Raw genomic sequence first — 21518 nt, forward strand, 5'->3', positions numbered from 1 at the left:
CATCAACATTTGTAGGATCTGCAAAGGCATGAGAGGTTGGTGGGCTGGGAGCCCACAGACAGCAGCAGTCAGCAGTGAGCAGCACTCTTAGGGAATAAAGATTAAACTTGCTGCACAGTGCAAAGAGCCAAGACAGAGCACTAAAATAGCCACAGCCACTCACCTGTGGGCTATGGCAGAAGGAAGGCAGACTGAGCTGAAACTCTGTGGGGACAGCCTGGATTTGGAGGGCAATCAGAGTTTTGCTGAGTTGCAGCCATAAAGGATGGTGGACAGTGTGCTCCTTCCCCAAGCTGTGGGAAAAGCAGCAGTCACCCCCCTCCCCAAGACTCAGCCTTTCTCACCTGAGACTCATTAACAACCAGCATCTATTCTACCCTCTGGAAATCATTTTATGCAGAACCCCAGGGCTACATTCCAAGGCACTGAGTAACTAAGACTACTAGCCTCCAGAAAAAAAGCTAGAGGATAACTGAACCTTTCCTGTGCTTGTATCTCTAGCTAGGAAAGTAAGACTTGAAACTGGTGTTCAACATAGGCCCACCCAGGCTATCCAAACCCGGTAAAGGGAGCCACAAATAGCAGAACACCAACACCCACAGGGGAAATATGGCTGGCTCCAAAACCCATTGAGATACCCAAAATGGTGAAACAAAGAAACAAATCCCAAATGGAAGAACAAAAGAACTCTATCAAAGATGAAATATATAAAATGCAGTTAAACAAATTATCAGCGGTAGAGTTCAGAGCCATGATCTTGAGGAAGCTCAACAGCATGAGTAAGGACATTAGCACCATGAGTGAATATATAGAAACACTGAAAACCAACCAAATGGAAATGAAGAATGACATAACAGAAATTAAGAACACATTGGAAGGACTAACCAGCAGAGTAGAGGAAACTGAGGACTGGATCAGTCAATTAGAGGACAGGGTAGAATAAAATCAACCAATCAGAAAACCAAAAAAAAAAAACAATTAAAAAACAAGAAGATAGCTTAAGAGAATTGTGGGACAACTGGAAACACAATAACATTTGCATCATAGGAGTCCTCAAAGAGAAAGAAAATGGGTAAAGGTTAGAGAATATATTAGAGGATAGTGACAGAAAACGTTTTTACGTTGGTAAAAAAAAAAGTCATTCAAGTTCACAAAGCACAGAGAACCCCACGTAAGAAGAACCCAAACAGGCCCACACCAAGACATATAGTAATTAAAATGACAAAAAATTAAAGACAAAGAGAGAATCCTAAAGGCAGCAAGAGATAAACAACAAGTTACCTACAAAGAAAACCCCATAAGGTTTTCAGCTGACTTCTCGACAGAAACACTACAGGCCAGAAGGGAGTGGCATGAAGTAATCAAGGTCATGAAGAACAAGGATTTGAATCCAAGACTACTCCATCCAACAGGGCTATCATTCAAAATAGAAGGTCAAATAAAAAGCTTTCCAGACCAAAAAAAAAAAAAAAAAAAATGCTAAGAGAATATATTAACACCAATCAGCACTGAAAGATATGCTAAAAGGACTGCTGTAAATAGTAGAAGAAATTGGAAGAAAAATAGAACCACATTAAACACAAATGGCAATAAATAAGTACATATCAATTAACACCTTAAATATTAATGGTGTGAATGCTCTGATAAAAAGACACAGAGTAGCTGACTGGTTAAGAAAGCATGACTCACATATATGTTATTTACAAGAGACTCATTTCACAACAAAAGCCTCACATACATTGAAAGTGAAGGGATGGAAAAAAATCTTTCAAGCAAACAGAAAAAAAGAAGCTGAGGTAGCAATACTCATATCTGATGAAGTAGATTTCAAAATAAAGACCAAAACAAGAGACGAAGAAGGCCACTACATAATATTGAAAGAATCTATCCAACAGGAAGATATAACCTTGGTAAACATGTATGCACCCAATATAGGAGTACCAACATGATTTAAAATTTTTCTGGAGGACTTCAAAGAAGAAATCAATAGCAATACAATTATAGCAGGGGAATTCAACACCTCATTGACATCACTGGATAGATCTTCTAGACAAAAAATTAAGAAAGAAACACAGACTCTAAATGAAGTGCTAGATCAAATGGATTTAATAGATATCTACAGAAAATTACACCCAAAACTGCAGAATTCACATTCTTCCAAAGTGCACATGAAACATTCACAAAGATAGACCACATGTTAGGTCACAAAATGAGTCTCTACAAGTTTAAGAAGATTGAAACTATATCAAACATCTCTGATCAGAATGGAATGACACTAAAAATCAATTGCAAGATGAATATGCAAAGACATTTGAACACATGGACGTTAAATAGCATGTGATTGAACAATAAATAGGTTACCATGGAGATCAAGAAAAAATTAAAAACTTCCTGGAAACCAATAAAAATGAACACACAACAACACAAAATCTATGCAATGCAGCAAAAGCAGTTCTGAGAGAGAAGTTCATAGCACTACAGGCCCACCTCAAGAAGCAAGAAAAATTTCTAATAGACCACCTAACCTCACAACTTAAAGAACCAGAAAACAAACAAAAAGAAAACCCCAGAGCAAGCAGAAGAAAGGAAATAGTAAAGATCAGAGCAGAAATAAATGACATGGAGACAAAAAAAAAAAAATTCAAAGGATCAATGAAACAAAGAACTCATTCTTTGAAAAGATAAGCAATATTGATGGACCCTTAACTAGACTCACCAAGGAACAATAAAGGAGAACCCAAATACACAAAATCAAAAATAAAAGAAGAAAAATAATAACTGACAACACAAAATAAAGAGGATAGTTAACAAATATTATGATCAGTTTTATGGCAACAAATTTGACAATCTAACTGAAATGGACAAATTTCTAGAAACACATAGTCTTTCAAAACTGGATCATGAAGAGATAGAAAACTTGAACAGACCAATAATAACAGAAGAAATTGAAGATGTAATTGAGACTCTCCCAGCAAACAAAAGCCCAGGCCCGGACGGCTTCACAAGCAAATTTTACCAAACATTCAAAGAAGAACTAATACCCATTCCTTTCAAAGTATTTCAAAAAATTCAAGAAGAAAAAGGACTTCCAAACTTCTTTTATGAGGCCAGCAAAATTCTAATTCCACAACCAGAAAAAGACACTACAAGGAAAGAAAACTACAGGCGAACATCCCTGATGAACATAGATGCAAAAATCCTGAACAATATACTAGCAAATCGGACCCAGCAATATATCAAAAAGATTGTTCACCATGACCAAGTGGGATTCATCACAGGTATGCAAGGCTGGTACATATTCGCAAATCAATAAATGTGATACACCACATAAACAAAATGAAAGATAAAAATCATATGATCATATCAATAGATGCTGAAAATGCATTCGACAAAATCCAGCACCATTTCTGATATAAATTCTCAGCAATCTAAAATAGAGGGATCATATCTCAACATAATAAAGGCCATATATGAAACATCTACAGCCAACATCATACTTAATGGACAAAATTTAAAACCACTTCTTTTTAGAACAGAAACAAGACAAAGATGCCCACTTTCATCGCTCTTATTTAACATAGTACTGGAAGTCTTAGTTACAGCAATCAGACAGAAAAATAAATAAAAGGATTCTAATGGGAAAGGAGAAAGGGAAACTGTCATTATTTGCAGATGACATAATACTCTATGTAGAAAACCCCAAAGACGCCATCAAAAATTTATTAGACTTAGTAAATGAATTTGGCAACGTAGCAGGATGCAAAATTAACATAAAAAATCGATGGCCCTCTTATACACTAGTGATAAACTCACAGAAACAGAAACTAAAAAAACAAATCCATTTATCATCGTGGCAAAAAACTTACGATACCTATAAATAAATTTAACCAAAGAAATAAAGGACCTATTCACAGAAAACTACAGGTTGTTGAAAAAAGAAATAAAGAAAGATATAAAAAACTGGAAGCTCATACCTTGTTCATGGATTGGAAGAATTAACATCATTAAAATTTGCATACTACCCAAAGTAATCTATAGATTCAGTACAATCCCCATAAAAATACCAACGACACACTTCAGAGAACTAGAACAAATACTTCAAAAGTTCATATGGAACTAAAAAAGGCCCAAATAGCCACAGCAATCTTGAAAAAGAAGAACAAAGATGGAGAAATCACATTACCAGATTTCAGGTTATACTACAAAGTGACTGTAATCAAAACAGCCTGGTACTGGCACAAGAACAGGTATATAGACCTGTGGAACAGAATAAAGAACCCAGAAATGGACCCAAGAAAACATGCTCAATTAATATGTGACAAAGGTGGCAAGAACATACAATGGAGTAAAGAGAGCCTCTTTAATAAATGGTGTTGGGAAAATTGGACAGCTACATGCAAAAAAATGAAAATAGACCATCAATTTACACCATACACAAGAATAAACTCAAAATAAATAAAAGACTTAAATGTGACTCATGAATTCATAAAAATCCTACAAGAAAATGTAGGCAACAAAATTTCAGCCATCAAAAGCAGCTGAATTTTTACTGATAAATCACCTAAGGCAACAGAAACAAAGAAGAAAATATACACATGGGTCTACATCAAACTAAAAAGCTTCTGCACAGCAAAAGATACAATCATCAAAATTCAAAGGCAACCCATTGTATGGGAGAGCATAACTGCCAATGATATTTCAAATACGGGATTAATTTCCAAAATATATAGAGTGCTAATACAAGTCAACAGGAAGAAGACAAAGAGCCCAATCAAAAAATGGTCAGAGGAACTAAATAAACACCTCTCCAAACAGGACATATTAATGGCTAAGAGACATATGAAGAAATGCTCAACATCACTAATAATCTGGGAAATGCAAATTAAAACAACAACAAGGTCACCTCACACCTGTCAGAATGGGTGCCATCAAAAAATCATCAAACAACAAGTGTTGGCGAGGGTGTGAAAAAGGGGGACTCTAATACACTATTGGTGGGAATGCAGACTGGTGCAGCCACTATGAAAAACAATATGGTGTTACCTCAAAAAATTAAAAATTGAACTTCCATTTGACCCAGTGATCCCACTTCTAGGAATATACCCTAAGAAGCCTGAAACACCAATTAGAAAGTATATATTTATCCCTATGTTCATAGCAGCATTATTTACAATAGCTAAGATATGGAAACAATTCAAGTGTTCATCAGTAGATGAGTGGACAAAAGACTGTGGGACATGTACCTAATGGAATACTATTCAAGTGTAAGAAAGAAAAATCTCTTATCTTTTGAGACACCATGCAGGAAACTTGAAAGTATTATCTTAAGCAAAACATGCCAAACAGAGAAAGACAAGTATCATGTGATCTCACTTATTTGTGGAATATAATGAACATAACAGTCTGAAGAATGAGGTAGTCCCAGAGATGTGGAAGTGGGGTATAGACTGACAATTCCCTTAAGAAGGGGTGGTGGGGGAGAGATAAACCACAGAACTTATATGCATGTATACATGAACAATGGACATGGAGAACAAAGATGAGGACAGGGCTGGAAGGGAGGAATAGGGTGGAATAAGTGGGGGGGGAAAAGGAGAAACATCTGTAACAAAAATAAATTAATTAATTAAAAAAATAAATGTTTTTACATTGATATGGTAATTTACTGAGTTGTACATTTCTGTGTGGTGCAATTTTTTGTTAGGTATTCATAAGTACAAATAAATATTTTAAGTACTTTTTTTTTCCCCTAATATTTATATCTACATAGACTCTTAATTATTATACTCTTACTCTATGAAAGAAGTTTACACTTTCTAAAAGTTCTTCAAAACCTTTAAAACATCATGCTAGCAGGTGGCTGTTGTTTTGCTTTTTAGTTCAGTAAACTAAGGCTGGGGCAGGGTACAGTGGGAAGGCAATGAGCAGTGACAGAGCAGGAAGCAAAACATTTAGTCACATCTGAGTGTAAGGAATCGGGGGCGCCGCCGAATAAAACAGAGAAGAGACTGGAGAGCCAATCAGCCGAATAAACAGGGATCAGGCTTTATTGGGTGCACTCCGGGCGGGTTCACAGACTCCGGGGGTCGAGTCCTAGAAGCCGCACTCAATGTAGGGGCTTGTGTCTTTTATATCTGCCTGTTGCAGCTGGAATTTGTCTCTTAGAGTTTGGCCCTGCGGGGGGCTATGCATGGAGCCTATGGAATATGAATAGATAAGATGGGAGTTAATCTATAGCCTCGAGGCAGGCCATTCAGGGTGGGAGACAAGGCTGAGCAAGGAGACAATGGTCGAGCACTTTGCCTGGTGCCAGTTCCCCAGGCCATCGGACATTCCCGACTCTGTGATAATGACAAAGGGGCGCAGATGTCTTTCTGGCTACTTCGAGCTGGACAGGGGCGGCGTTAGGGGAGGGGGCCCATGTCGGCATGATCCGGGCCTGAGGATCTGGCGAGAGGTTGATAATGGCTTAGCATCATGATCTCGTGCACCGTCTGGCTGGTGAAGGCCTTCAGTCGGTTTTGTAGTAGGGAGGAGAGTAGTCGCAGGAGACAGGGTCCGAAGGCTAAGGCTAGAAAAAGGAGAGTTAGGGGACCCATAAGCGGCAAAACCCTGTGTGCCCAGTTGGAATCGAACCAGGTGCTCCAAGATTGATCTCGCCTTTCCCAAATGCGTTGTGCTCTTTCTTTTAAGTTATTGGCAGCATTTTGGACGAGGCCTGACTGGTTAAGATAGAAGCAGCATTGCTCTTCTGGAACCGGGGCTTTCTTTATCCTAGAGAGATGGATCCAGGCAGAGATCCCCAACACCTTAACTGCAGAGGGAGTAGTCAGAACAACGGTGTATGGCCCCTCCCATTTAGGGTGTAGGGGTCGGGGAGAGAGGGTCCTGATTAGTACTCGGTCTCCAGGTGAAATGGGTTGGGAGAGCTCTGATCCCAGGTCAGGTCCAGGTTTAGGAAGGGTACGGTTAGCATGTTCTCGGAGGAGGGAGCGAAGGAGGGAGAGGTAGGGCAGGTATGAGGCCAGAGGGGGTGGGGAGTCTATAGACGGAGTAGGAAGGAGGAAGGGTCTTCCGTATAGAAGTTCAAATGGACTGAGGTGAGAGGGTCCCCGAGGCGCGGCTCGAAGACGGGTAAGGGCCAGGGGTAGCAGGTCAGGCCAGGACTGTCGGAGTTCCAGGCTGAGTTTGGTTAGATGTTCCTTGATGAGGCCGTTGGCCCGCTCAACCTTACCCGAGGACTGGGGGTGATAGGCTGCATGTAGTTTCCATTTGATGCCAAGAGAGACCGAGACCGCTTCAGTGACCTTGGAGATGAAAGCTGGCCCGTTGTCTGATTGTATGGAGTTTGGCAGCCCAAAGCGAGGGATGATGTCTTTCAGTAGGTGAGTGGCTACGGTTTCTGCAGTCTCTGAGGCGGTTGGGAGGGCCTCGATCCAACCTGGAGAGGCTGTTGCAGGTTGATCTTCAGAGCCTCCGTGGTGAGTTCTGCCGCTGCTGCGAGGGCCCGGAGGCAAGGCTGCCATCTGCGAACAGTGGGGTCCAGCTGCTTTGAGAGGTAAGCAACAGGGATCAGGGTGGGGCCCAGTGGCTGAACCAGGACCCCTATGGCTAAGTGATGTTTTTCGTCTGTATAGAGGAGAAAAGGTCGTTGGGGATTAGGGAGAGCAAGAGCTGAGGCAGAGCACAAAGCCTCTAGGAGGGTCTGGAAAGCCCGGCAGACCTCCTTAGGGGAGGTCAGGGGTCCCTCGGGGGTGTCTCTGGCTGCCTGGTAGAGTGGTCTGGCTAGGAGGGCAAAATTGGGGATCCAGTGCCTGAAGAACCCCATAAGCCCAAGAAAGGACTGAATTTCCATTGCCGAGGTCGGGGATTGTAAGTCCCTAAGGGCCTGCAACCTGTCGGAGGTGATTGCCCGGTGTGTCGGAGTGACAAGGAGCCCTAAATAGGTCACCGAGGGAGTCGCGATCTGGGCTTTCTGTGCAGACACCCGGTAACCCTTGGTGTAAAGAAAATTGAGGAGAGTGGTGGTGGCTGAGATATTATCTCCTTCAGAGGGGGAGCAGATGAGAAGATCGTCTACATATTGGAGAAGAGTGCATGGGGACAGATCACATTCCCTTAAGTCCTGAGCAAGAGCCTGACCAAAGAGGCGTGGACTGTCTCGGAATCCTTGAGGGAGGACAGTCCATGTTAACTGTTGGGAAATATTGGAGACCGGATCTTCCCAGGTGAAAGCAAAGAGAAAATAGGAATCAGGATGTAGCGGGATGGTAAAGAAAGCATCCTTTAGGTCAAGAACCGAGAAATGAGTAGTATGGGGGGGAATATGAGAGAGGAGGGTGTAGGGGTTTGGGACTACAGGGGAGATGGGTATGACTGCTGAATTAATTATGCGAAGGTCTTGGACAAGGCGGTACTGCCCCGAGGGTTTCTTAACAGGCAGAATGGGGGAGTTACAGGGGGAGTTGGTAGGAATGAGGAGGCCCTGGCTTCTGAGTTTAGATATAATGGGGTGGAGTCCTAGTCGGTGAGCCTGAGAGATGGGAAATTGGGGGCGATTGGGGTAAGATGATGGGTTTTTTAATTTGATGAGGATGGGGGCGTGATGTGAGGCAACCGAGGGGGTGTTTGTGTCCCAGACCCCAGGGTGGACTGCCGGTAAGAGCTGGACCGCGGAAGCTGAGGCAGTAGCCTGGGTAGGGCCAGAGAGTAAAGCTATTAAATGGGGCTGCTGGGGGAGGAAAGAGATGGTAGTATGGAGTTTAGATAAGATATCTCTCCCCAAGAGTGGAACTGGGCAGGCAGGCATTACTAAAAAGGAATGGGAGAACGGGTAGCCTTCGAAGATGCAGTTAAGTAGGGCCGTTCGTTTGGGGGTTGTAGGGAGCCCATCAATTCCCATAACCGAGACCTGGGAAGGAAAAGTGAGGCCCGAATGGGAGGGGAGGACAGAGTAGGTAGCCCCCATGTCTATTAAGAAGGAAATAGACTTACCCGCTACCTGGAGCGTGACCCTGGGCTCGGCGAGGGTGACTGGAGTCGCAGAACCAGGGCTGCCTCAGTCGTCCATGAACCCTAGTAGCTCCAATGCTGGGAAATCCTGGGTCTCATTTCCCCAGCATTGAGGTGCTGAGGATTGAGCCAGGGTCGGGCAGTCCGACTTCCAGTGTCCCATTTGTTTGCATTGGGGGCAGGGCTTGGTAGGTGGTCTGGGCTGTGGGCAGGCTTTGGCCCAGTGGCCTTCCTTGCCGCATTTGAAACAGGCGCCTGGAGGCGAGCGAGGTCCCCCTTTTGGGGCCTGGTGTCTTTTCGGGTCCCCTGCTGGCCGTAGGGCAGCTACCAGAGCCTGGGTTTGGAGGCTTACCTTCTGCTGGAGCCTCGACTTGCGGGCTGCTTCAGCCGTCTCCTCCCGGGCATTAAAAACCTTAAAGGCCATTTTTACCAGGTCTTGGATGGGAGTTTCAGGGCCCTCCTCAACCTTCTTGAGCTTCTTTCTGATATCAGGGGTGGACTGGGAAATGAAGTGGGAGGCAAGGACAGTGGCCCCATTTGGGGACCCCGGGTCCAGGCGGGTGTATTTGAGTAGGGCATCCTGAAGTCGGTTAAGGAAGAGAGCTGGGTTCTCATCAGGGTGCTGGGTGATTTCTCTCATTTTATCATAGTTGACTACCTTGTTGGAAACCGTGTCCATGCCTCGAAGGAGATATCGGAGCATGAGGTTCCGGCGCGGGATGTTAGACCCAGGGCCGGCCTGATAATTCCAGGCAGGATCGTCCTGGGGAACCGCTTCATTGCCAAGGGGGACAGTATTGTCCACCAGGTGGTCCCTATCTGCCTGCTGCCGGGCCGCCGCAGAAATGCGCTCATATTCCTCAGGAGTTAGGGTGGAGGCGCAAATGACCCGAATATCATGCCAGGTCAGGTCATATGTCTGGGTGAGATAGCGGAATTCACGGATGTAAAGGGAAGGTTCCGCCAAAAAAGAGCCCAGGCGCCTCTCGATTTGGGAAAGGTCTTGCAAGGAAAAGGGAACGTGAACCCGTACAAGGCCCTCAGCGCCCGCGACTTCTCGAAGAGGGGCAAGGAGAGAGGGCCCTTGGGAGCGAGTATGAGCGGAGACAGGGGACCCAAGGGGATCCTCGGGAAGAGGGGCTGTGGGAGAGGAGAGAGGTGGGTCCTGAGGAGGCTGGCGAACCGGGGGCGGCGCTAGGTGATCTGGGAGATCATCAGGAGGGGGGTAGGGAGGAGAATCAGTGGGGGTAGTTTTAGATGAATGAGGGGCTGTCTGAGCCAGGAGGATCTGCAGGGTACAGCAGTGGGAACACAGGTCGGGGCGGGAACGGAGGTCCCAAAAGGCCTGAATATAAGGGATCTCAGAGCCCTTCTTTGTGCGCCGGCAAAAGTCATCTAAGTCACGAAGGACATTGAAATCAAAGGTGCCCATCGGGGGCCATCGCGACTGATTGTCTAGAGTATATTGGGGCCAGGCGACCTGGGATAGGAAGATTAATTTTTTCTTCCGGAGAGTCTGAGTGTATCCCAATTTGGCGAAATTTTGGAGTAGACCTCCCAGAGGGGTCTTGGGGTCAGGCTTGGATTCGGAATTACCCATGAGGCAAATTTAGTAGGGGGACTGATTCTCGGGGAGCAGACGTTTGTAAGGCGTCCCTGACAAACGTTCGTTCCCGGACGGAATCGGGTGAGAAGCAACCCTATGGGCGTCCCCAAGGGAAGCTTCTACCCTGGGACGAAGGAGTCCCGGAGAGAAGCGGGGGTCGTCCTGGCTTGGCCAAGTCTAGGACAGGAGACCCGGAGAGGAGAACCAGTACCCTTAGAGAGCCAAAAATGACTTACAGTCTGTTGTATTCAGAGGGCAACTCCGGATCCGAGCCTGGAAATCGGTGGCGGCGCTGGGAGAGGAGGGGGACTCTCGGCCCTGGGGTGGGCCGGGTCGCCAATTCCTCCTCCCGGGTTTCGGCACCAGATGTAAGGAATCGGGGGCGCCGCCGAATAAAACAGAGAAGAGACTGGAGAGCCAATCAGCCGAATAAACAGGGATCAGGCTTTATTGGGTGCACTCCGGGCGGGGGGGTCGAGTCCTAGAAGCCGCACTCAATGTAGGGGCTTGTGTCTTTTATATCTGCCTGTTGCAGCTGGAATTTGTCTCTTAGAGTTTGGCCCTGCGGGGGGCTATGCATGGAGCCTATGGAATATGAATAGATAAGATGGGAGTTAATCTATAGCCTCGAGGCAGGCCATTCAGGGTGGGAGACAAGGCTGAGCAAGGAGACAATGGTCGAGCACTTTGCCTGGTGCCAGTTCCCCAGGCCATCGGACACTGAGCTCTTACTTTTCCACAAAGGATGTGTTGGCAGAAGGGGGAAGGGAATGTATAAATAATGTTTTTGTAAATTGATTTTATTTAAAATGCATTGGGGAGCCTGCCACTGAGGAAACCCCATACTAAACTTATTTATTAATTGATTTTGCAAATACTTATCAAGTGCCTATTTTATTCACAGAACTGTGAACCCCTTTGTAATCTAAAATGTTCTTTCATCAAGTGACTGTTTTCTTAAGTTATTGGTTGCACAAGTTCATATTTTCAGATGTTGCTACTTTTTAACTTTTTTTATTATTCTAAAAGTAGTGTGCACTATAAAAAAAATGTTCAAGAGCATTTAGGAATCAGGGAAAAACAAAGAGAAGAAAATAAAATAATCTATACCCATCACCAAGAGACAACCATTGTAAACATTTTAGTATATTTTCCTCTAATAGTTTTTGTAAAGTTGGTGAGCTTTGAGCAGTCACATGACCGAGGAGTCACATGACCAGAACGTCACATGACCAGAAAATTTGATGCCCCAAGAAGAAATCAAAACCACTAATCCATTACCTCCCCTCTTTGTTATGCAGAATAAAATTACTCCCTTCTTTGTTCCTCAACCTTCCCTATAAAACTTTTCTGGATGGCCATAATAGAGTGACTTTCCTGACCCCTGCCACATGGACCAGTGAACCTTGCCCAGAAACGCTTCAATAAAACTTTCTTGCTCAGTTTTGCAGCTCTGTTTCTCTTTCTTCCTCAGCTAGATACTTTAAATTTTGTGCCCAAATCTGGGAGGAGCTTGAGCCCTCTTGGACCACTCCTCTCCCTTTCTCCTGAGAAAGACTAGGGACCACCAACCTTCCACTCAGTTTAGCACACAGTGTGATAAGTCCTTCTACCTCTGGCCTCTCCTTAGTTCTCTCTGCCTCCAAGGCTCTCTGTCCATAATCGCAGTTTTTTCAGAAACATCTTATCCATTCCAAGTGTGTGGGGTTCCACAGAGATGTCCTGGATGCTCCCCACTTTATCCATCAATCTGGTGACTAGAAATTGAGTTGCAGGATGCCAATTCTCATCTCTGATCACTCTGGGACTGAGGACAACCATGGGTAGCCACGAATCTCAACCAAATCCCAAAACACCTCTAGGGTGTCTCATTTTAAATTTCTCAAAAATAGATCCCTCCCTAAAGAAGAAGAAACTGTTATTCTTCTCCACTGTGGCCTGCCACAATACCCACTAGACAACCAGTGCCTCCTGAAGAAACTTTTAATTTTACCATACTCACCAACTTAGAAAACTTTTGCCAAAGAAATGTGAAATGGTAAAAAATTTTATATATTTAGGCTTTTTGTTATTTGCGATCCTGTCCTAACCTCTGTGCCTCCTGTTCCATGGTACAGGTCCTTCTAGCTCAAGACACCCCCTCCAGACCCTGCTCCTGACCTCTTTTCATTTGCTGATCCTCCATCAGAACTGTCCTTGCTTTTCATTCAGCCTGACCCTACTCTTAACTCTCCTCCACCTTACCCTGACCCATCCACCTCTAACTGTCTTCTGCCTTCCATCTTGACTCCCACTCTCTCCCCCATATCAGCACTCACATGCAGTCATATCATGACCCACAGGAAGAGGCTGACCTCCTCTATCTTCTCCATGAGGTAGTGGGAGCACAAGGACTTGTGCAAGTTCATGTCTCCTTTTCTCTCTGATCTATCCACTATCAAAAAGCATTTCGGATCTTATTGTACCAATCCTACAGCCTTTATCAAAGAGTTCAGATATCTCACTCAGGCTTATGATCTTGCCTGGCATGATCTCTCTGTCATTATGTCCTCTACCCTCATCCCCAATTATGTAATCAGATCCGAACAGCGGCACAAGCCCATGCAAATCAGGTATATCTTACAGACAACCAGATGCCCATCAAGACTCAGGCATTCCCTGAGGCAGAACCCAATTGGGCTTATCAAGCAGGGCAGGATGGTAGACAGAGGCAAGACCAGATGGTCCAATGCCTCTTAGCAGGCATGCAGAATGCAGCCCAAAAAGTAGTTAACTATGACAGACTAAGAGAAGTCACTCAGGAACCTTTATTCCTAAACCTCCTGACTGAGGCTATGACTCTCCACACCCAAATGGACCCTGCCTCAGTAGCAGGGGCCACAGTCTTAGCTACTCACTTTCTCTCCCAGTTAGCTCCAGATGTTAGAAAGAAACTTAAAAGGGCAGAAGAAGGCCCTCAAACCCCTATCTGAGACCTGTTGAATATGGCATTTAAAGTCTTTAATGCCCGGGATGACAAGGCTGAGGCCACTTGTCAGGCTTGAATGCCGCAGAAGGTAAACTTCTCAACCCAGGCTCTAGTGGCAGCCCTGAGGCCAGCAGCCCAACACGGGCAGGGTATGGGGTGTGCCCAACCTAAAGAACATAACGTCTCTGGGCTGCCAAAGGGAACCCCACCGAGGGCCTGCTTCAGATGTGTCAACAAAGGCCACTGGGCCCGTCAATGCCATTGTCCACGGCCACCTACAAAACCATGCCCAGACTGTAAAGAGCCTGGTCACTGGCAGAGAAATTGCCCTCTCCAGGTGACAGGCTCATTCTTGGTGCCTCCATGCAGAGGACAGGCCGGCCAAATGGGCCCATCCCTTGAGCTCCTCAGCCTCATGGATGACTAACATATTAGAAAGTCTTGGGGCTACTATCCAAATGACATCACTTTAAATGGCTTCCTCTCATCTTCTCTTACCTCTCCTCTCTGAAGACCCTCCCACAACCACTGACCGCACTCCTTCTCTCAAATTCTTTATCTCCCCAGACATTGTCAACCATCAAGTCTGGGACACCTCTACCCCAATAATAGCCACCCACCACACTCCCATTTAAATTCAACTAAAGGACCCTTCACAATACCCATAGAGGCCCCAGTTCCCCATTTTGGCAACTCACCACCTGGGCCTCAAACCTGTCTCTTAAGCCAGGGTCTGCTGATCCCCACTGACTCACCTTGCAACACCAGGATAGGGGTATTCTTCCTATTAAAAAACCCTCAGGGGTTTACTGCCTCATTTAGGACCTATGTTTGATAAATGAGGCAATTTCCCCCTCCATCCAGTAGTCCCCAACCCTTACACTTTACTTTCACACATCTCCCCTCGTATCACCTACTTTACTGTCCTCGACAACTCACCTGGACTGTCTTGCCACAGGGGTTTTGAGACAGCCCACACCTGTCTGGACAGGTTCTGGCACGGGATCTTGCTTTCTGTTCACTCGAGCCCAGTACCCTTCTTCAATATGTAGATGACCTCCTCCTTTGCAGCCCTTTGCTGTCTGCCTCAAGACAGCACACTGCTACTCTCCTTAACTTTCTCAGCTCCAGTGGATACGGTATCTCCTCTGCTAAAGGCCAACTTCACACCAAGTTTGTCCTTTACCTAGGTGTTTCTCTAACCCCTACCACCAGAGGCCTTACTCTAGACGGGACCCATGCTCTTCACAACCTCCAGTCACCTGAGATTGCAAAACAGATATTCTCCTTTCTTGGTTTGATTAATTTCTTTAGGCACTGGATACCTAATTTTGCCCTCCTAGCCAAGCTCCTCTACACAGCAGCCAGAGAAGCCCCTGCACGACCTCTCACTTTACCCAGTGCCGTAAGAAGAAGGCCCTTCTCCACCCTCCATGACGGTTTAATCTCTTCCCCTCTTCTCACTCTGCCTGATTTCACATGCCCTTTTCACCTTTTCACAGATGATAAACATGGGAATGCAGTAGGAGTCCTGGCCCAACCAATAGGGCCTACCTACCACTCGGTGGCGTACCTCTCCAAACAGCTAGATACCACTATCCAGGGATGGCAGCCCTGCCTTCGAGCATTAGGCACAACAGCTGAACTTGCAAAAGAAGCAAGTAAACTGACCCTATGCCAACCCTATATCTGTTTTCTCATCACATAGACTCACTGACCTTCTCTTACATAAATCTCTTTCCCTACTAGGTCCTTCCTGGATAGAGAAATTTTATCTCCTATTCACAGAAAACCCTTCCATCACTCATTTCCCCCCTGGCTCAATCCAGCCACCTTACTTTTAATTCCGGTTGTAATTCTGGTTGTGCTACCAGAACCTTCTCACTCCTTTACAGAACTAATAGACTTTCTCAACAGGCCTCTCGAGGGGCTGTCAGATTCTCCTCTCAAGGACCCAGACTTTATCCTCTTTGTGGATGTGAGTTTAAAACTGAGGCCCAACAAACTGCAGCGGGCAGCCTACATGGTGGTCACCATCTCCACCCTAGAGGCCCAATGCCTACCAGGCAGTACCACTTCCCAAAAGGCAGAACTCATTTCCCTTACATGGGCACCCACTCTAGCCCAAGGGAAATAAGTAACCATTTACAAGGACTCTTAATAGGCCTTTCTTATCACCGATAGCCACTCTGCACTCTGGAAAGAACAGGGATTCCTCACAACCAAGGGCTCCCCCATAATAAATGCTACCCTTATCTCTAAACTCCTGGAGGTTCTCCTGTTACCCCCTGAGGTGGCTGTGGTAAATTGCAGAGGATATCGAACCTCAAAGACCCTGTTGCCCTAGGGAATGCTCAGGCAGATGCGATGGCTTGGGGCCTCACTGTGGGCACTTCCCCTGCCCCTATCATGTTTCTCTCCACCCCCATCAAGCCCTCATATCCTTCTCAGGGAGAAGAAACTCTCCTTTAGGAGGAAAATTATTCAACTAAGAACGGATATTTCTCAGAGATAAAATTTCCCTTCCAGTAAAACAGGCTACAGCCCTCCTCTCTGAAATCCAGTGTTTTCTTCATGTGGGACCTAAAACATCTTACCAGTTTCTGCAACCACTCTTTTTCTTTCCAGGCCTCCAACAGACAATTGAAAAGATACACATGGCCTGTGCTGGCTGTTCCAAAACATCCCCGAAAGGGGGTCTTTGTCATCATTTTCTCACCCACTAAATTGGAGGACATCAGCCAGCCCAAGATTAGCAGACTGATTTCATTCACATGCCTTCTCACAAGAAACTCTGCTATCTACTAACCTTTGTTGATATGTTTTCATAATGGATTGAGGCCTTTCCTACCACTTGGGGAATAGCAGACACTGTCGCCTTTATCCTCATTGAACAGATCATCCCACGATTTGGGCTGCCTACCATGATCCAATTAGACAATGGGCAAGCCTTCACTTTTCAGGTGGTTCAGCATGTAGTGGACTCCCTCAACATCACCTGGAAACTCCACGTACCATACCATCCCAATCATCTGGTAAAGTTGAACGGGCCCATGGTATCCTAAAAAACCACTTAACCAAACTCTCTATCAAGGCCAGACTCTCCTGGTCAGTCCTTCTTCTCTTAGGCCTCACCAGGATTATGGCTACCCCATGGGGCCCCACCAGACTCAGCCTCTTCAAACTAGTGTATGGCAGACCATTTCTTATTAACAACAATTTACCCATTAACCCCCCACCTCTTGCCACCTATCTCCCCTTTCTATTGCTGCTCCAACATTTCTTAAGGAAACATGCCAACCGGACCCTTCCACCTGTGGGGAGCCCCAATGACATTTAGCCCACTGTTCCTCTCCAATCAGGGAACAGTCTCTTTCTATGGGAACTCCAGCCCAGCTCCTTACAACCCAGATGGATGGGACCTTATATGGTAATATTAACCACTCCCACAGCAGCCAAGCTCCTGGGGAAGGCACCCTGATACCATGTTTTCCACCTCAAACTGGCTCCACACCAGGATCACAGGTGGTCTGAGTCCTTGGGCCCCACCTGCCTCTGGATTACCCAGAACCTCATATTATAGCCGTGGGGCACTGCCAGTCCGGCAGCTGTCAGGCAGTGGTAACGATCATGGCCCCACAATCTAAAATAAAAAGTATATCTAACATGGGTAGTTCTGCTGTCTGCTTCATCCATGATCAGACTCAAGACTACTGTTAATTGTGGCCTGAGACATATGGAGGTTGTCCCTACCACTCATGTAAAAGAAATTTCTTCAGGCCAAGCACTTTCAAGCTTATTACCAAGGACCCCTGGGATTAGAGATGGGTAAAGGGGGTAGAGAAAAAAGTTTATAGATGGCATGGAGATGCTTACCCATCAAGTACCCTGAAAAATTTTTGAACCTATACCCACATTGTCTCAGAAGCCATAGAACAATTGGGCCAGGTGTCCCATGTCATCCTCCACAATGTGGCCACCTATGGCCCCAACAGGATGTGCACTCTAATCCATTCCTTTGGTTGGCCCTGATACATCAAGGGACTGAAATTCTAAACCAGTCTGGACTGGGTAATGTTACTGACTGCTTCATTTGTGCTTTTCTTAGCTGTTCACCCCTCATGGCAGTTTCCTAATCCAGGGCTTCAACAATTCGACTCTGCTCAGCCCACCCTTCCTTCCACTAACAGAGGTACCCCTATTCTGGGAATTCCTCACCCAAAACTTCTCTATCTGTTACATAGGATCTTTTGCCTCCTCATCTTATCTCCCTAGCACCTCCACTATTGTGGTCATTGCCTTACTTAATGCACCACCTGGAGGATTTTTTTGGTGCAATAAAACTGCAAACAAATCCATATATGCCTCATCCCCTTTTCCCTGCCTATCAGTCACTCTGGTATCCCAACTTATGATGTATGGCCAAGCAGAACTCCTTTTCTTGCTATCCCAACCAGCCCACTGGGAGAAAAAGGGCGATCTTTCTCTCAGTGCTGGTGGGGCTCTCTTTAGCCTCCTCCCTTATTGATGTATGGGAGGAGGCCATCCATTGTGGTTATTTTTTGTCTTTGAGTTTGCAAGCCTCAGCATAGGCCACAGCATAACAACTGCTTTCCAGCTGGAATAAAAACTCCACATAGCTGTAGAGACATCAGCAACATTTCTAGCCTCTCTCCAGCACCAGATCATCTCCCTTGCTCAGGTTACATTCCCAAATCAATGGACACTAGACCTACTAACAGTGGACAAGGGAGGAACCTGTCTCTTCCTTCAAGAACAATGTTGCTACTATATCAATGAGACTTGTCTAGTAGAAGAAAATATCAATGTCCTAAATCACCTGCAAGATGAGCTCTGCAGGAAGAAGACAATGGATAACCCTTTTTCAGGATGTTGACAATCACCAGCATTTACATGGATTACACTCATCCTAGGCCCTCTCCTAATTATCTGCCTATTACTGATGTTTTCTCCTCTATTCCTCAGATTGTTGCAGAACTGCATCTGTGAGGTTTCTTAAGTGGCTGTGAACCAGATGTTGCTTCACCCCTACATGGTACTTCAAATTGAGTCACTGGCCACTGACCTTCCCAACCCATGACACCCCTACCCAGCAGGAAGCAGCCAGACAGAAAGTGGTGCCCCTATCTAACACAAAAGATCAGAATGTAAGGTTGGTGGGCTCTGGGGAGTCACATGACTGGGGAGTCCATGAGTGGGGAAATGGATGGCCCGAGGAGAAATCAAAACCACCAATCAAATACTTCTCCTCTTTGTTATGCAGAATCAAGTACCTACCCTCTTTGTTCCTCAACCTTTTCTATAAAATTTTTCTGGGTGGCCATAACAGTGCAACTTCTCTGGTTCCACCACATGAACCAGTGAACCTTGCCTGGGAACACTTCAACAAATCTTTCTTGCCCGCTTTTGCAGCTCTGTTTTCTCATCCTTCCTTGGCAAGATACCTTATAGTTTTTCTATGCATGTATGTATTTTTTTTAACCACAATAAAACTGTGGACAAAAAGGGACCACATACTAACCTGATAAGCTTACATAAAGCCTGCATGACAGCCTTGCAAACTCAAAGACCAAAAATAACACAAAGGATGGCCTGAAATTAAACACTTTACCTAAAATCAGTTCATGGCAGGTAGTCATCTTATAGACTGTCATCTTCCCTGACAAAGGTTAGTCTTTACCTTAACTAAGCTTGTCTATTGTCTTTTTGCATATACCATAACATATCTTTGAAATGTCAAAGTAATTTTTTTTTCTGAACTCCTTAAAGCACGGACACCACTTTGTGAAGACCACAAATACCCTCATTGTTATTGAGTTAATTGTTGACTGTTAACTATTCTGTATCCACCTAAATAAAAGATGTGTGGCCCGGCTAGTGTGGCTCAGTGGTTGAACATTGACCCATGCACCATAGGGTCACTGGTTCAATTCTTGGTTGGGGCACATGCCCAAGTTGTGAGCCCAATCCTCAGTAGGGGGCGTGCAGAAGGCAGCCAATTGATGTTCTCTCGCATTGATTTTTCTCTCCCTCTCAAATCAATAGAGAAAAAGAAGATGTGTGTGTGTCTATCACTTTTTTTCACCTATTTTCAGAGGTTTCTCCACTTTGCTTTATTCCACATCTCTAATCTATTACCAATGGGATTTTATGTAATTCACTTACATCTTTCTTTTTTATTTTAATGTATAAAATAAGTTGTAAAACTACCATTCTCTGGACCTGCCATACCCAGAATATCATTGTCCAATAGGTGGAAAAGATTATCAGGAACCCAAGTTAATATTTTTATATCTAATAAGAGAGAGAGGTCTGGGGAGATAGATATTTTTTCTTTTAGGAAACCATAAGGAGGATAATAACAATATAAAAATTATTTTATATATATTAAATCAATAACAATTGGGTTGATATAAGAACAGTGTTTGAGTAGCATTACTTTGTGAGCATACAGGTTTTGTTGATGTCTTGGAATAGCTGTCTGCCTCTTTGGTTGGTGGCTTCTTCATCTTTGAAAAAGTTTTTAATCTCTACTGTACTTGAAGGGAGTTTCAGAAACAGGGACAGATGTTTATTTGTGGCTAGGCACCTGAAAAGATAAGGCCTCTTCCTACACTGTTAGAGGAATTTTTTATTAATATATTTCCCAGTGGAAACATTTTTTCTAGTTGTAAGTTGTGCTCTTTGAGTCTTCATTTCCTGGGGGTAAACTGTGAAATGAATGTTACTACTTTATCAGTTCCTATAACCTTGTTAATGAGCCACCAATAATAACACAGAATGTCTCTTTTTAGTTTTCTTATATTTAGGAAACAAAAATATTAAAAAATAATTAATATTAAAAATAGAGTTATAATAATAATAATTACTCTTAGTTCATTTAGTCCCATAATCATTTTTACTCTGATTATTTGCCAGTATTTTTATGAATTCAGTTATTCCTTAGAATTCTATAAACCTCATCCAGTTCAAAGATATGACCTGCTTAGGAACCTGTAATTTAGAGGAAGTCACAGTTCTTTTCATGAACCTTTACAAAGATGTAACATATTTGCAAATTCAACAGAGTAAAACGATGACTGTCTATAAATGACAAAACTTAAAGTGGCATGGTTATAGATTTGATTATAATGCAATTGATAAAAAACATTGCTTTTAATATTCTAAGACAATAATTTTTATTTGGTAAATAATAATTACTATAAAATGACATACAGAATAATAAAAGTCTCTATATTTTTTAGATTCAATATATGATTTTAGTAATAAAGAACAAATATGCAAGGTTTTAAAATGTTATACATGGCTTATTGGAATTGTGTATTGAGCATTGAAAATAATTCATCAACTTTCAATGTGTGGACCACAAACATCCAGAGTACAATTGCTGGACACCCCCACAGGGAACAATTAATTTTGGCTTGCCCAGTGCCACTGACAGGATACCAGAAACCCCTGGGAGCTTGCTATTTGAACTTGGTTTTTAATCTTTTTAGGTTCTCCCTTATGGCAGAGTGAAATCTTTGAAACACACATTTTAATAAAAATATACATATACAAGTAGAACAGTTATTATTATATTTTTTATTTGGCAATGCTTCATATATAAATTTAAGCATATTAAATAGGTCTAATTAATTTGAAAATGTTTCTTTTATTAGTAGAAATAATAAATTCTTGATGTGTTTTAGGGCCAATTTGAATAACTCAAAGTCATCTCTTCATTAAAAAGTGTCTTAAAATTTAAACTTTGGGAAGCTTGTCAAATATAGTTAACCAAAATTTATATCATAAACTTTTAGTAAACTGAGGTAAAACAAATACATATTCTATGGTAATAACTCTAAAAGACTAAATCAAACTTAGTTTAAATATTAAGTATTTTGTCTAGATCACAAGAACCTATTTAAC

General features: G+C 43.9%; 1 protein-coding gene across 1 annotated transcript in view; it reads right to left on the reverse strand.

Moving 5' to 3' along the window:
- The window catches only part of LOC118619213 (ubiquitin conjugation factor E4 B-like), a 51516-nt gene extending 41072 nt beyond the window's left edge, over positions 1 to 10444 (reverse strand). The window contains 1 exon segment of the mRNA XM_036245939.1: positions 9671 to 10444. Coding sequence (XP_036101832.1) covers positions 9671 to 10444 — 774 coding nt within the window.
- Positions 10445 to 21518: the final 11074 nt, after the last annotated feature.

This window comes from Molossus molossus, unplaced genomic scaffold, assembly GCF_014108415.1.
Source record: "Molossus molossus isolate mMolMol1 unplaced genomic scaffold, mMolMol1.p scaffold_m16_p_6, whole genome shotgun sequence".
Lineage (NCBI taxonomy): Eukaryota > Metazoa > Chordata > Mammalia > Chiroptera > Molossidae > Molossus > Molossus molossus.